This window comes from Callionymus lyra, chromosome 19 (assembly GCF_982586985.1).
Source record: "Callionymus lyra chromosome 19, fCalLyr1.hap1.1, whole genome shotgun sequence".
Lineage (NCBI taxonomy): Eukaryota > Metazoa > Chordata > Actinopteri > Syngnathiformes > Callionymidae > Callionymus > Callionymus lyra.
The window spans coordinates 14990026-15004782 of NC_141836.1; the positions used below are offsets into that span (position 1 = coordinate 14990026).

A 14757-nucleotide genomic window follows, 5' to 3' on the forward strand; every position below is an offset into this window, starting at 1 on the left:
TATTTTAAATATATACTGTATATATATTAAACAGTATATAATATGTAGACACTGTGTGTACACAGAAAATTTGCAAAATTCAAACAAGGCTTTTGTCCCTCTCAATTATTTGGAATAATAGAATATATAAGAATTATTACATGTTAATGACATTGCCTTTGTATACCTTTACAATGTGTATTATTCTAATTATTATTATTCTTAAGTGTATGGTTGAATATTTATTTGATTTATTTATTTGATTTTATTTTTATTTAAGTGTTCTGTAAAAAGTAAAATACAATTTGAGGCTCAAACAAACAATGGCATCGACCTCATATCATTGTCATGTCGAATGGCGCCCTCTGTCGGCAACATCTTCAATCCAACAGGTGAGGCACTGGGCATGCGCGATGGGGTTCCCCCCACATTACCCAGTAACTACTACCAACTCCGAGTGGGTACCGGGTCCTCCTCAGCCGAGCGAGCGAACAGGTGTCTCTCCCTCCAGGTGAGACTCAAACAAACCTTCAGACCCCGGTCTCTGGTCCATGTGTCGAGGCGCGCTCAGACTTCCTGGTTGAATGAATCAGGAACTGGTTTCTCAACACCAGGGAGCTCACAGGACTGGCACCAGCTCGGGACCTTGTTTCGGCAATGACGGTAATTTTTATTTTAACTTCTGTCTCTGGTGATTTAAAAAAAAGTTTTTCTTTCACTTTCTATCTGTGTTCTAGTGTTGTTATTATGTCATGCATTTTTTTGCATTGTACTATTGAAGTGTCATGAAACTTTCCTGCTCTAAATACATGTATATCTTTCCTTCAACGCTGTTTTAAATGATATTTCGAGGCAAAGATGAGGAACAAATGTCACCTCATGACTACACAAATAATAATAAACATTAGAAACACATACTTGGAACTTCATAGCAACTGTATGTTCCTGCACCAGTTTAAAGATGTTATTTGTATTAAAATAAAGTAAGAAAAAAACACCAGATAAGGATTTATTTTGTCATTATCACAACACATCAATACAAAAGTAATACCCAATATACGGTATGTAGAATTAAAGCACTTATAAAAACGACTTCACCTGCCGTGACTCATGGTTCTATTTCAAAAATGACTCCTATTATCAGGTTTAAAATGATATAGTTCCAGAGGCGTCAACGTCTCGCCCACAGCTCTGGAGTTATTAGACCTGGTCGATCATTGACAGGTTTGCATTGAGTCATCGGATCGACTCACAGGTGAATTATCTTCCGAAGGTCAGCGTGAAACACAAAAGTGGGCAGAGTCGCACGAGACTGAGCGAGACGTTGGCTAAACAGGAAGTGGTTCCATCTGATAACTTTCTAATCAAAAATTGTAAACAGGAAGTTAAATCTCCCTGAAGATTCTCTCACCGTTGACCAGGTTTAACCAAATCAACCCCTCAAAGAAAATTTTGAACTACTACCTACTGTACGCAAGAAGGTTGCTGGTTCGCTTTTCCGGGTCGGGAGGGAGGCGACTCGTGGGTTTACTCCGAGCACTCCGGATTCCTCCCACAGTAACATTTAAAGGTTGATTGGGAACTTTGGGGAATTGTCCGTAGGTGTGAGTGTGTGTGAATGGTTGTGCGTCTTTGTGTGTCCTGCGACAGACTGGTGTCCTGTCCAGGGTGTCCCCTGTCTCTCGCCCTATGAAGCTGGGATAGGCTCCCCACCCTGTGACTCCTATAAGGGATAAAGCAGTACAGAAAATGAATGACTTCTGTAAATACAGGAAGTACTGAGGGTCCATTACAGTTTATATTTAATCGTCTCCCTTCTTCCAGGACAACTACAGGCCCATCAGAAGAATACCAAGCCCGCCCGGCTCCAGTCCGCAGAGACACCGAGAAATCCCGTCCAGCTCTTACGTTCCAAAGTCCGAAGGGAAGCCGTACAAATCTAAGTAAGAAGAGTTTGCTTGGTCGCGAGCTGATACTACTTGGTAATCTGATTGCTACCTGTTTACAGGTATATGAGCGATGGCTACTCATTCTACAAGTCTAAAAGTTACAATCACAAGGGCTACTCCAATGTTTGGTGGAATCGTCCTCCTCCCCAAAATCACCACAAGATGAAAGAGCGAGTGCGGTACGAGGCAAGAAAACATGGCGGTCATCCTCCCAGACAGAAAAAAAGCAAGACTCTTCGTGAGTGTTTTTTTTTAAGTTTCTTTAAACGCACAGGTGTCAAACGGGTCAAGAAAAGGGCCGAGACGGTGCAGGTTTTGGATCCAACCAGTCAAGTACATATAGTTGAACCAATCAGGCGTCTGAAGACAGTAATCTATTAATTGTCAATCAGGTGTTGCTTGTTTAAGCCGACACCTGATTGGTTAACTCATATGTGCTTGACTGGTTGGAACAAAAACCTGCACCGTCTCGGCCCTTTTCTGGACCAGTTTGACACCCTTGCAAGTTTAAAGGATAGAAACTGTCCTTTAAAAAAAAGGTTCGATTGCTTCACTGTATTTTATGCTTTGCGATATATTAATTTGTCACTAGGTGGCGCAACCAGCCAATAAAAAACTTTGCATTCCAGGAACGCAATAAGTATTGGAAGGGGATTAAACATGTTATTTAAAGCTGGTCACACACTCCCATGTTCACTAACCAGTATTACATAATGTTGATGGCTAGCAGTGCTTTTTTTTTTTTTTTTCTTCCAGTGGACACATTATGTCAACGTTGCTCAGCGAGAGATGCTCGTCATCTGCCATCTGTGGATTACCTTCACCCGAGGTGTCGACTCGCAGGAGGTCAACGAGTTAGAAAATTATGCTTTGCTTCGGTGTGTTTTAAAAAAAAATTAAATCCAGGCCTGAGCATCTGTGCAGACACTGCAGCACTGTGGAGGTGTGTGTTTGTGTGAGAGTGAGTGAACAGGTTTTTTTTTTTTTTTTGCGTGGCTGAGTGATAGTGCGATGACGGTGACTCATAGCTGGGTTTTTGATTTCTTGTATGTGTGTGTACTGTATCCGAGAGAAGGTAGCGATGCACCAACAAGCTGAACATATTAGCGACAGAGAAGTGGATCGAAGAGATGAAACTACAGTGTTTGTACATGTGTTCAAATTGTGCGTCTTTGACCTTGTGTTTTTTTTTTCCTCCAGCTACCAAGGCCGTCTTACCCACCAGCTGGGACAACAACATTCAGTTCACTGTGAGTTCATTAGTCCCTTTTTCTCTTCCCGTCATTACTTATGGCTATGGATGTTTGAATTGTTCTCGTACAAACACAGACTGTTTGTCAGGAATGAGAAGGAGGTAAAAACCTGAAATACCCACAGCCAGGCTCTTGGTGTTAGTTTCTAAGATGTACTGCACAACGCTAAATGACAAATGGACCATTTTTTAATCTCCCCTCTGGTACTTCCTCCCCCGTTCTCCACCTATAGTTGATGAATTGCTTCGATGAGCGGAACAATACAATATCCCCAAAAAATTAATGGAAAAAGTTTTCAACTATTTTTGAACGTGGAACAAGAGCCCATCTGGCTTTAAAGCCCTAAAATCTATGAACAATTTTAAATATGCTTACATTTTTTCCAAGTTGTCAAAGTAGGTCTGGCAAACTGTACGATACGTAGCATGCTACAAAAACATAGATACGTTATACTCCACTATATTGCAATGTAGTATCAAGGATATAGTTGTAGTATTGTCGAGTACTTGCGGATTTTACGGACCACGTGACTCCTGCTTTTCATTTGTTTTTAAACCAAAATACATCCAAATATCAGCTCTAAAAGCCGCTGGAGTCGACTGTATCCTCTCGTCCTCAGTCATCGCCGGGCTGTCGCTGGATTTCAATGTCCATTTATCTGCTGCCAATCCGAAGTTTAATTGCGACAAAAAAAATTAACAAACGACGTGAATTTTTGCATGTTCATTGTAAAAAATATATTTATTTATTTTGCACACTATCTTTTAACTATAAACCAGAATCGGCAAATAATATTTTCGTATAAATATTTTCTAACACCCCTAATGTAGATAATCTCTGGATATTAAAAAAATTATTTAAAAAAATTGGTTGAATGGATGCATCCACAAATTATGTCATTTTACAGAGAAAATCGATTATTGACTGTAAGGGCACTGAGACAGTGCATACCGCTGCCAAGAAGCTCATTTGACATGACTTTATAAAGTCACAGCATACAATAGAGTTGACTCCATAAATATAAACAGTGTTTTTTAACTGGGGTTCAAAGCATCACCACAAGGTAGTTGGTTTATTAGTTTGTGCCTATGAATTAAAAAAAATTCTGTCACTACAGTTAAACAAAAGTGTTTTTTCACAATCTTCTGATGCCCAGATGGTTGTACAGAACACACATTTTTAATCTTTAGCTCCTGATTTCATTATCAAAATATTCCTGGAAGTTCCATTGAAATATCTGTTTTTAGTTATTTTTCCAAGAGAAAAGTAAAAACCACACTGACCTAACCTTCTTGGTAGATTATTAGTTATTAATCGTTGATTCTGTTTATGCCATTTAGGATCTTGACCTGCTTGACCTCGTTTTGTTATTTACAGGACACTCCTGTTGAGCAAAAGCCTGAGGCCAGAGAATGGATTTCTGAGACAATCCGCTGCCCAATATTTGGAAATGTGAGTGATAATGCTTTCAAAGCTGCTCTTAATGCTTCTCTATTTTGCTGCAGTGAGTATTTCTTTAGAGAACCTTGAGAAGTATTACAGACAATGGAACTCAACCGCCTCAAATTTTATGTCCAATTTGACTTGAGTGCAAACACCGGGGTCGCTGGAGCCGAGTCTGAAATTAAATGATTGCATACATTTGTTGGCTTGACCTGAGCAGAGCAGCATGATGAATCACTGCAGCAGTGAGGAGAAGAAGAAGAAGGTGTTTGCGCTCTTATTTTGACACTCGAGGAAATCAATTTTTTTTTGTGCTTCTAAGTGTTGTTTCTCACTTGTCTAAAGGACAGCCAGAAGATCACGGAGAGAGACCCGAGGGAGCCTGAGGAGGTCCTTTCCACGACGGGCCAGACGGTGGCGCGAGAACGAGCGATCCAGACGAAGAGGAAGCAGATCGACGAGGTAGAGGGGAGTCCTTCATCAGAGATAAACAAACAGGCAGGGATGAGGGGGATAGCGAGGAACATATGAAGGGAAAAACGGGAACGATAACAGGAGCTGGGATTAGAGAGAGATTGACAGGAAAGCTCGAGGAAAGCACGTTTGAGACTTTTGACAAGAGAAAGAGATTTGTTTGGTTGAGATTTAGCTTCAATTTGGAAGAAGCAGAGCCGCAGGCAACAGGGCCCAACAAAGAACACGACTGATAATATTATTATCGTTTTCTTTTTTTAATCTGGGTCAGCACACTCGGCTGTGACACGTGTTTTTACGCCGTCTTCAATGTGACAGGCGTCACACGAGGCGCCACTCTCTGTGTGTGTCTATAATAACCAGTTGATAGATAAGATGGCTTCTTCCTTCTTATCTCATCTCCTGCAGCAGAATCATTTTTTTTAAACTAAAAAACAATGTTTCAAGATGAAGCTGATTTGTCCAAAGTTGATGCCTTGTCAGTAGTTTTGTGATACACTTACACCCAGACTGTGTCCACATGTTGCAGCTCTACTATCAAGAATGTGAAATTTTCGTCTTTGTGGTAAAGAAGTTGATCGCGAAGGACCCGACCTTGGAAGTTCCCATTCAGTCTTCGCTGCAGGAGAACATACGGGACATCGGCGCTCGCTGCTTGAAGAAAATGGAAACATTCATCGAAGAGTACGACTCCACTGAGCTGCCTTAGTATTTCTCTTTCTTTCTACATGTGTACACATCCAAACGCTTTTGTATTTCCTTTTTGAAAAGTATCTTGCCTGTAAAGTATGATGTAAAAAGAAGTGAAAAGTACATATCAATCATAAAGAATGTTTTGTTTTTTTTAAAAGAAAAAAATAATTGCACTGTATTTTTTGGAAGATGTTTCGTTTTGCTATGTTAAATTGTCAAACAACTATCAGGTTGGGATTTTTTGTAATTGTGTTTGATATATGTGAATAAATATTTTTTTTCTACAAAAAACTGTCACAATATTTAATATTAACTTACTATGCGAACTAAATGAAATATAATATAATTTATTTAGCTATTTTAAATAGTCTAACAAGAAGCAGGTTGGGATTTTTTGTAATTGTGTTTAATGAATGAGAATAAATACTTAAAAAAAAATTGTCTTAATATTTAATACTGCTCTTAACTTACCACTAGAAGTATATGAAAGTACAAGGAACTCTGGAGATATTCGTTTTTTGTCCCTTAATATATTAGACAAGTTATTCAAAATATTCCATTTTGCAGCGCTATCTAAGATCGGGTAGAAAAGTATTGCCTTTTTTAAAGCATCATTTTTATAATATAAATAATAATACCGAATGAAGTTGAAAGATCATTTAAAAATATGTTCTTATTTTACGAGTGTTTTAATTTGAAAGAGCATTTGTTTGTACAGAAACTTCCTGCAAGGCCACGCAAACGGTCACGCATCAAAAACGAACTAAAAGGTAAGAAAAACGCAATAAATGACGCGCGTGTTATAACGAGTGCGTGTTTGATAAAATAAGGAATTGTAATAAAAAATATTGTTTTGATAAAAATAAGTTTAAGGTATTTTTAAGGTGTCACATTAGGGTCATCAGTTTTGTATCGAGCCCAGATATAGTTATCGATCAAGTCGTGTTCGTTATCTGCAAACCAACGTGTAATATTTTAATGAATTACATTTTAATTGTTTGAATCTGTAAATATTGATGTCTGGTCTGTCATTTTGTAGATTTCTTTTGCGGAAATCTAAACAACATGCGCACGTGTTTTTGTTTAGGCGCAATCACGTCGACAGTGACGTCACAACGTGACTTCAACAGGTTTGTTTTTATATGTTTTTACAGTTTCCTTTGACAAATAATGCGTTATATATTTTTTTGGCGTTTTATTGTGAGTGAAAGGTTAGTTGTTGTTATCTGAATGTATTTTTTATCGGTGGAAAATGATTTATTTTCCGACTTATATAGGTGTTCTTGTTAGCTGCTTCCTTACAAATGTTTGTCAGATTTGGGAGTTTTCTTCCTAATTTTTCCTATTTCTGAGTTTCAGTGAAAAGATAAAGAACACAGCAATTGCCCTGTGATAGCAAAAGAAGAACCAACAACTCGTCCAGGTCAGTGACATCTTCTTTTGCCCTCACTTCAGGTTTTATTCTGCTGTTATTATTTCCACGTTTGAAAATGGAATTAGGGCTTTTCCGATGTAGTTTCACTATTTTGTGTAAGCTGGTATGAAGTGTGGATAAGTGTCTGCTTCAACCTTTTGTCACCAGAAATATCCTTTTAGTTTTAATGATTCTTTTTTGGAAGTAATTGACGTCAGGGTTTGTAAAATGAACTAAGCAGTGTAAACCGCTCACCCATGGCAGGTCACTCCACAAATGACTCCACACAAAAGGGTTTCGATTTTTCCGGTGGATCACTCCGGCAAAGCTTTTATAGTTCTGTGAACTTGTCTGCGTTTATGCCCCTTGTTTGATCCATTTTTATCTTCCTTGTCCAAATAATGGTGGGTCGGTGGACTAGTTAATCTACTGGTAAATACCAGCATAAAAGTCAATACCTGCTGATTGTTTATTGAAGTAACTTTATTTTCAGTATGTGACAACAACAACAAAGTGACATGCAAGTCTCCTCTACCTCTACATCATGTTGTACAAATATTGAATCTGTAGTTACAAAATATATAAATATTTAGGACAATATGTACATGACATTTACATGACTACATCCATCACTTAATCAAGTTTATTTCTATATATACATTTAACAGGTATTTAACTTTATTATAGTGATTATAATTATAGTTTGCATTATTATTTCTATTGTTAGCGATATACACGTTATCCTTTACTCATTTAGGTAACTCCTGGAAAAAAAGAAATCAAACAAAGCATGTTGCAGAAGAGAAAAAACGGGACCAAACCTGACGTAACTGTGCCGGAATGTTCAAGGAATATGAGACTGCCAGCGCTCGGTCCTCGATAAAGCATGGCGTGTTGGCTATGTAGAGCACACTCTTAGACAGACTATTTGTACAAGGTGATAGCAGGCTAGCAAGCCAACACTATATTCCGGCTCCCACTGAGGTAAACGATGGCACAGCTTGGAAGCTTGTCCTTAGCTTTCCTGATCACACGGCTTCCACTCGGGCTTTTGTCCATACAAAATGTAGTTTCCTATCTTGGATTCCTGTCTGTGAGCAGCGAACGGTAATTACTGCGATTTAATTTTGTTATCAGCCTCATTCTCATAATTAAAGGCTCCACCATACGTTGGACACACACAGACGCACACATAAATCTGGTTATTTACCTTGATCGTGGGGATATATAGCAGTTAAAATGTGTCCTGAAAACCTCCAGTGAAAATTGATTTTCATCAATGTAAACATTTCGCTTGTGTAACCCATCTAAGCGTCCTCTCACGGTTAGATCATTCTGTGTAGGAGTACACAAACACTACCCAGGTTGTGTAAGCGAACAAGAACAAAAAAAAGAAAAAAAGAAAAAGAAGAAAAATAGGCCTTTTTGTCTCTTCACCCCACCACACTCACAAAAACACACTCGCACACACTATTAGCTTTTCACCATCAGCTGTCTCACTTGACTTCCCACACTCTCTGCTTCTCCTCTCTTTGACACTCCTTCCTTCAATACTCTTTCGCTCTCCTCTGACGGTTCCTCTCCACGTTTCCGTTGCCTTATGAAATTATGCAGTTTTTGCTCTTCCTCCGTTGGCGGGTATGTAGCTGACCATGAATCGGGCCATGAAGAGGTACGTGGTGGCCTGGGATCCCAGAAGGGGTGTAACGGTGGCGCAGCTCTTCGTTATTGATGTAGCACAGCTGCACTGGTCGAGGAATTGGTTCACCCCTAAAATAACCCTCGTCTGCTTCCGACTCGGAGGACGAGGAGCAGCTGGAGCACCAGGGGTCAGCGGCCTCGGTCGTGTGTCCATCGCCCCAGCATTGCCCACCGAGTCCCACGGGCTGCCAGCCGGCGTTTTGCAGGGTGAGATCAGAAGTGGTGCGAGGGCATGGCCGATGCTGTTGCTGCCTGTAACCGCCTGGATCTAGACCATACAATTCTCTACCAGCATGCCCTGAAGGGAAGCGATCATAATCTTCCTGAACACGTCTGTAAGGCAGCTCCACCATTTGGGCCGGCCGGTCAGCCACCAAGTGAAGAGCGTTATCGGACCTTGAGCGGCGGGAGCGCTTATGGTGACGTCCACTGCGGTGTTGGCCGTTACCGTTATTGCCCCGGTGATGCTTGCGACGTCTCGGTTGCGGCTGCTGTTGCTGGGAGACGGACTCCTGCATACTGATGTGTCGCCGGGGCATTCTATCGCTCATCGGCGCCATCCTCAGGTTTCCGCTACTTCCCATGACTCCAAGTCGAGCCTTACCGTCGAAGCTGAGAGGCTGTGGTCCGTCCCAGTATTGCAGTGGGTATCCCACCCTAGGTGGCGTGTACATGTTGTTGTTGTTGTTGTAGGGTCGTGAAGAGGACAGGGATTCTGTGCTGTGGAACTGGACGGAGGAGCTGAGTGTTCCCATGTTGCTCTTCTCTGAAACGACCACGCCAGAGTCCTTACTCAAGTCAGGCATGGAGAACCTGGACAAATGCTCTTGGCGCTTTGTCACCCCGTCCAAAGAATTTCCTGCTGTAAACGAAACGTTTATTTAAGTCACCAGTTAATGTTGAAAAATAAGTTTCACACACTCACCTGTGGCATTGGATATGGTGATTGAGTCCATGGATCCTCGAGGGGTCTGTTCTAGTGGTGTAAGGGGTTCATTGAAGCTCATTGCATTAATGGGGTTCCTCCTGGTCAGTGGTGGCCTTCCATTTCTCTGGAACCCGTGAAGGTTAATGGTCCTTTTGTCAGAGATTCCCTGGTTTTGGCTTGACATCTCATTGAAACTCATTTGTGTGCGCAGCTTGTTTGGCCTGAATTCGTCCTGGCTATGATGCATCCAGTTATCATTGAACGAGTGGCCTCTCATGGCAGCCATTGGGGCTCTCTTGGCATTGCTTTGCTCCTTCCCCCAGGAATCAGGCCTTGGCCCTGGGTTGACAGGACTCTGGGCTGGTGGTGGAGCATTTGCATTAGGATTGTATCCTTGCCTGGAATTGCACTGAGCCATCATGTGAATAGGTGCAGGTGTAGGGGAGGGTTCTCTTTGGGGACCCTCGTAGACGGCAGGAACGTAAGGGTCATCGCGGCTCATCCACACTTGGTTGAGGCTGGGCGCCCGGCTCGGAGTGCGGCTCGGTGTACGGTTAGGTGTCCTACTGGGCGTCTGACTGGATGAAAGGCTCAAGCGGTCCATCTGGACAGCCATGGGATCGATTTCCGCCGACAGCCGATCAGGCATCGGTGGAGGAGCAGTCTGACGAGTCTCAGCACTTCTTCGTTCTTGCTCAGCATTCCTGCGCTCCTTCTTGCCCACCTTAGTGCTGTGGCGGGATTCACGGGAACGAGCACTCTGGAAAGCGGAGTCCGACGAGTCGGATTCGTCCGGGTCCTACATTGACACAATACATCAGGACATCTCGACGTGTTGCTTGTAATACAACGAGGCGTACCTGTCCAGCACTGCAGGATCGTGAGCAAAAGATCTGTCCTTGCTTCGGTAGAAAGGGCCGACCCAGGAGTGAGCGTTTGCAACGGGCACAGCAGAAACACTCCTCGGTTGCGTGCCAGTGTTGCCCATCGTATGTCATCTGGCCCTGATCGATTCCTGTGGAAGAATGATTAAAGTGGGTAAAAGCGATTGTTGCAAGGCATTGCCAGCACAAGGGAATGTGGTAATAACTAGAACGTGGTTTACAGTATCCAAGAACCTTGTTGTATCCGCTATCCAAGAACCATGTTGTATCCACTATCCAAGAACCATGTTCTATCCACTATCCAAGAACCATCTTGTGCTTTTTTTTTTTAAGTATGCTCACAGAGATCTCAATCTTTGTCACTGATGGATTCAACAAATCACTGGATGAAAGCTGTTCCTTCGGCTGCCTGAAAATCCTTGCCAGTTCAACCCACTTAACCGGCAACTAAGAATGTGGCGGTGAAGAAAACAGAATGTACCCTTTTTTTCCCAACTATTTTCGGCTCCATGCACATAATTTACAAAGGTCCCCCCGGGGCTGCCGCGGTGTCATTGAAATGAGGGAGTTTATGTATTTCCCCTCACTCTTTTGTAGTTTTTGGCTTTAGTTATACATATTTGTAAAGCAATTTCATAGCTGCAATACAAATGATCACAGTGGCTTGTATTAAATAAGTACAAGCTACATACTTAAACACATATAGTTCGTTTTGTTCCGATGGTTTTGTTTTGGGCTTTATATTTCTCTGCATTTCCTCTGTGTAGCTTAAGGAGGTAATCATCTTCCCCAGCTTCCCATCTGGATAGATCATGGACCCATCCTGTGAAGCCCACACCATTACTGGCTCCGGGGACCATAATCACCATCGACATCTTCTGTCCTGGCTCCGCCTCTACACAGCTGCGTCGAGCGCAGCACACGAGGCAGACAACGCTCGCAGTAAATGCCAATTAGACATTTGTTGCGTGACTCAACCGCCTGACACGTAACATGTGACCTTAATAGCTCGAGCGGGTGAGCGACCGAGCAGCACTTTTTTTTTGGTTTACCTATGTGTTCGCCACATGCGTCACAGTATTCTGCATAAAGGGATTCGAAGCAGTTGCAGCAGTGTGGTCGCCCGTCCTTCATTATGTAGCGCTGGCCGCCGAGGGTGGTCTCGCACTCGTAACAACAGAAGTGCTTCATGTGCCAGTGTCTGCCTTCTGCCTCGGTGCATTCATCAGCAAAGATGATCTGCATGAAACAGAAAAAAATGATTATCAAATATTCAAATCTTTATGGAAGTGGCTTAGATTGAATGAAAATACTAATGTTATATTCTTGATTAACTCAAAATCCCTCTCCTAACTGAAGATATAATGTGAAACCAAACGTAAACCCAAGTTTAACAATGGTCATACTCTCATTTTCTTCTCCTAAAATCTTGTATTTTGTGCAGTACTGAATGACATTTTTCTCCTGCTGTGCCAGATTCAATCATCTCCAAGGCTCTCATCCCTGAATATGCTATCAGTGCCCGCGGAGGGTGGGGTGGGGTGGGGTTGGGGGGTACGCCAGACAAACGCACCTCATCACAGGCACAGCAGCGAGGTTTCAGCCTTTCGGCATGATGCCGGCCGCAGTAGGGCTTTCCGTCCTGGTAGAAGTAGATGAGATCCACCAACAGTTCCTCACACATGCCACACACGAAGCACTGAGGGTGCCAACACTGTCCGTGACCAGCCCTGGCAGCAAACACCACGATGTCACCTCCATTTATCTGGCCACCGCACTGTAGGAGAGAAGACCGGAATAAGAAATACAAGGGACAAAATAAACATGTTGTTTTGTTTTAGAGGAGTTTGCATTAACTGTGCAGTCATAGGAAGAAGTTATATTGCGTAGCTTCTCTAAAAGCTGTTTATACACTACAAGGACTTGCATCATAGTCACACAGCAGGTTTTGCACCTTCTTCTGAGGAAAACTAAAGCGGGGGGTTTGTCTGGGTTTACCCGATCACAGATGGCCCCAGTAATGGTGAGCGGGAAAGGTCGAACGTTGCCTCTTCCTAAGTTGTCCTTCTTCCGCTGGTTGCTGAAGATCTTCAGTTCTCTCTTCTCCTCTTCGTCCAGCCCGTTACAGTAACGCACCTGTTGTTGTTGTCGAAAAATATAAATGGGTATAAAAAGAGGCGGCAACGGTCAGAATGTGCAAAAAGCTCTGTACCTCGTTGTCATGAGGGGGAAGTTGGTGAAGCAGTTGTTTGATCCGGTATTTTTCTCCAGGGCTGTTGATGTACGGCACCTTCTCTTCTGGTAGGGAGTTGTAATATTGATGTACCTGATGTAAACAAATGGTCAATTCAAACCTGTCTTTATGAGTCTTTCAATTTCTTTTCCCTAGGTCACCATTTTGTGCCGCTTCCATAAGAGGGAAAAAAAGATAGTTATTTTCTCTGTTATTTCATTTCATCTTCTCCTCCAGCGCCTCAAACTCATATTCGTCTCACTGATTCAAAATTTACCTCAATTTAAAATGCATTTTTTTGCACTCTAATAATAGTTGGATGTTTGATGATCACATCAGGATATCAGTAGAGGAAGCTTGAATCATGAAATCTGCCGCATCCTGCGTTTTTATCATCCCATGGTGACTAATTGACTTTTTTTTTATGCATCCTGCTTGTCACTGACTAATGTAATCTTAAATATTGTTGTATAATTAAATGAATGATGTTGATTTCTTCTAAATATGGATGCACTTATTATTGGAAACGAGACAAAACGATTCTGAAAAGTTACAATTCAGTAGTTAAAGGAGTTAAAGCTGAATAGTTTATAGGAGTCAAACTCAGGAGCTTGGTTGTGCACCTTTAACTCATTTTTAAGATTCTCCGGTTGAATCTGAACCTGTGACTTCCCTAAAAAAAATTGTTTTTCATTCTTCGTTGGTTTGTGGACTGAATTAATGTGGAACTTATTCACGGGGCAGAGTAACATCACATTAATTAAACATGATCGTTTTGTCTTGGTCTGTGTTGAGGCTGCTTCTCCACGTCCGGAATTCAAGGTCTGCGTCACAAGGTCTCTCCGCCGCAGGGAACGGGTTCATTAACTTTTCAGCTCACGGCTCGCCTGTTGCTCCCTGTGTTGCTACAACTCCTGATGTCGTTGGTATCCCTGGCGTGTCAATATTTTTAAAATTGCTTGTTGACAATCCTGTTTTTTTCTAAGATTGTCAAGATCTTTGTATCACTGAGCGGAGACTCGGCAGCCCACCCACTTATTTATTCTGCACTCGCAAGAATGACTTTGACACCCGGGGTCATTGTAGAACCTCCGCACCCGAATCTGCTGCTTTGTGTGAAGGACAGTCTTGGTGGGGAAAAAAAAGCGAGCAAACGAATGACAACTAAGCTTCGTATTCAAGCTCAGTTATTAGGACGTGCTCTGAGTAAATTTGGGAGTCTTGAGTGCTGAGAGATCAACTGACCACACAAAGGCATTTAAAATGCTGGTCTCATTAGAACAGGGGTGCTTGATACATTGATCGGAAACTTCGTGTGAGTAGATCACGTGACATTTAAAAATATAAACTATCCCTGGACCCACACCAAAATACCATTACTGGCATATCATCTCTGATGATGAAACTGTATTGATACTACGCAGCCCTGGAAGCGTTGTATGTGAAGGTCCAGTTGATGATGAAAAGATAAGCCGCCTTATTGTGAGTAAATGAAAGCAATGGGCTTTTATTAGATCACAGCACTTCCAATGAAAACGGCTGAATTCGCGTTTTTGAAGATGTTTGGATTATACAAATGCAATGTTAATATAATTGCATCGACTATATTGAAGTAATCAGAGTAAACCCGGGTTATAATAATAATTAATTGTGTTTATAAGGCACCTGTCAAAACACACAATGACACCATGTAGGGATTGAAAAAGGAGGTATAAAAGTATAAAGTAAGGTATAAATATGTAAATGTTTCGCATTTCTGTAGTTGATGGATCAGATTTACTTGGTCACATGATGAAAAAGTGTGAG

At 41.9% G+C, this 14757-nt stretch overlaps 2 protein-coding genes and 1 long non-coding RNA gene across 7 annotated transcripts in view; 2 read left to right on the forward strand and 1 right to left on the reverse strand.

The window, feature by feature from the left end:
* Positions 1-400: 400 nt before the first annotated feature.
* LOC148059673 (periphilin-1-like) lies at positions 401-6147 on the forward strand. Of its 4 annotated transcripts, none has more exons than XM_087781278.1 (8): positions 401-642; positions 1804-1922; positions 1988-2166; positions 2685-2774; positions 3129-3190; positions 4574-4633; positions 4970-5086; positions 5628-6147. In XM_087781278.1, exons 1-8 carry the CDS (start codon positions 637-639, stop codon positions 5805-5807), a joined length of 813 nt encoding a protein of 270 aa, XP_087637404.1. In that variant the 5' UTR covers positions 401-636; the 3' UTR covers positions 5808-6147. The 4 variants fall into 4 exon arrangements, with proteins under 4 accessions (XP_087637404.1, XP_087637403.1, XP_087637406.1 ...); XM_087781277.1 differs by having other exon boundaries at positions 402-642; positions 3129-3178; positions 4559-4633; positions 5628-6145; XM_087781280.1 differs by lacking the exon at positions 2685-2774 and having other exon boundaries at positions 402-642; positions 5628-6143.
* A 372-nt stretch (positions 6148-6519) lies between these two features.
* The window catches only part of LOC148059674 (uncharacterized), a 67055-nt gene continuing 58817 nt past the window's right edge, over positions 6520-14757 (forward strand). Inside the window, exons 1-3 of the long non-coding RNA XR_015709466.1 lie at positions 6520-6561; positions 6831-6921; positions 7151-7214. This is a non-coding gene — a long non-coding RNA (uncharacterized LOC148059674). The remainder of the gene's footprint in view (positions 6562-6830; positions 6922-7150; positions 7215-14757) is intronic.
* The window catches only part of LOC148059675 (prickle-like protein 2), a 40892-nt gene continuing 33805 nt past the window's right edge, over positions 7671-14757 (reverse strand). Inside the window, exons 3-9 of one of the 2 annotated variants that reach the window (XM_087781324.1) lie at positions 12931-13044; positions 12717-12854; positions 12292-12495; positions 11771-11957; positions 10695-10849; positions 9832-10633; positions 7671-9765 (exon numbers count right to left, since the gene is read on the reverse strand). In XM_087781324.1, the coding sequence (XP_087637450.1) occupies positions 8804-9765; positions 9832-10633; positions 10695-10849; positions 11771-11957; positions 12292-12495; positions 12717-12854; positions 12931-13044 (2562 nt within the window). In that variant the 3' untranslated portion in view covers positions 7671-8803. Of the gene's footprint in view, positions 9769-9831; positions 10634-10694; positions 10850-11770; positions 11958-12291; positions 12496-12716; positions 12855-12930; positions 13045-14757 lie in introns of both variants that reach the window. The other variant, XM_087781323.1, reaches the window with a different exon arrangement.

Coding starts and splice junctions, on each gene's coding strand:
- LOC148059673 (XM_087781277.1), top strand. Junction 2,775..3,128: donor GAGGTGTCGACTCGCAGGAG/GTCAACGAGTTA, acceptor TTTTTCCTCCAG/CTACCAAGGCCGTCTTACCC. Junction 3,179..4,558: donor ACAACAACATTCAGTTCACT/GTGAGTTCATTA, acceptor TGTTATTTACAG/GACACTCCTGTTGAGCAAAA.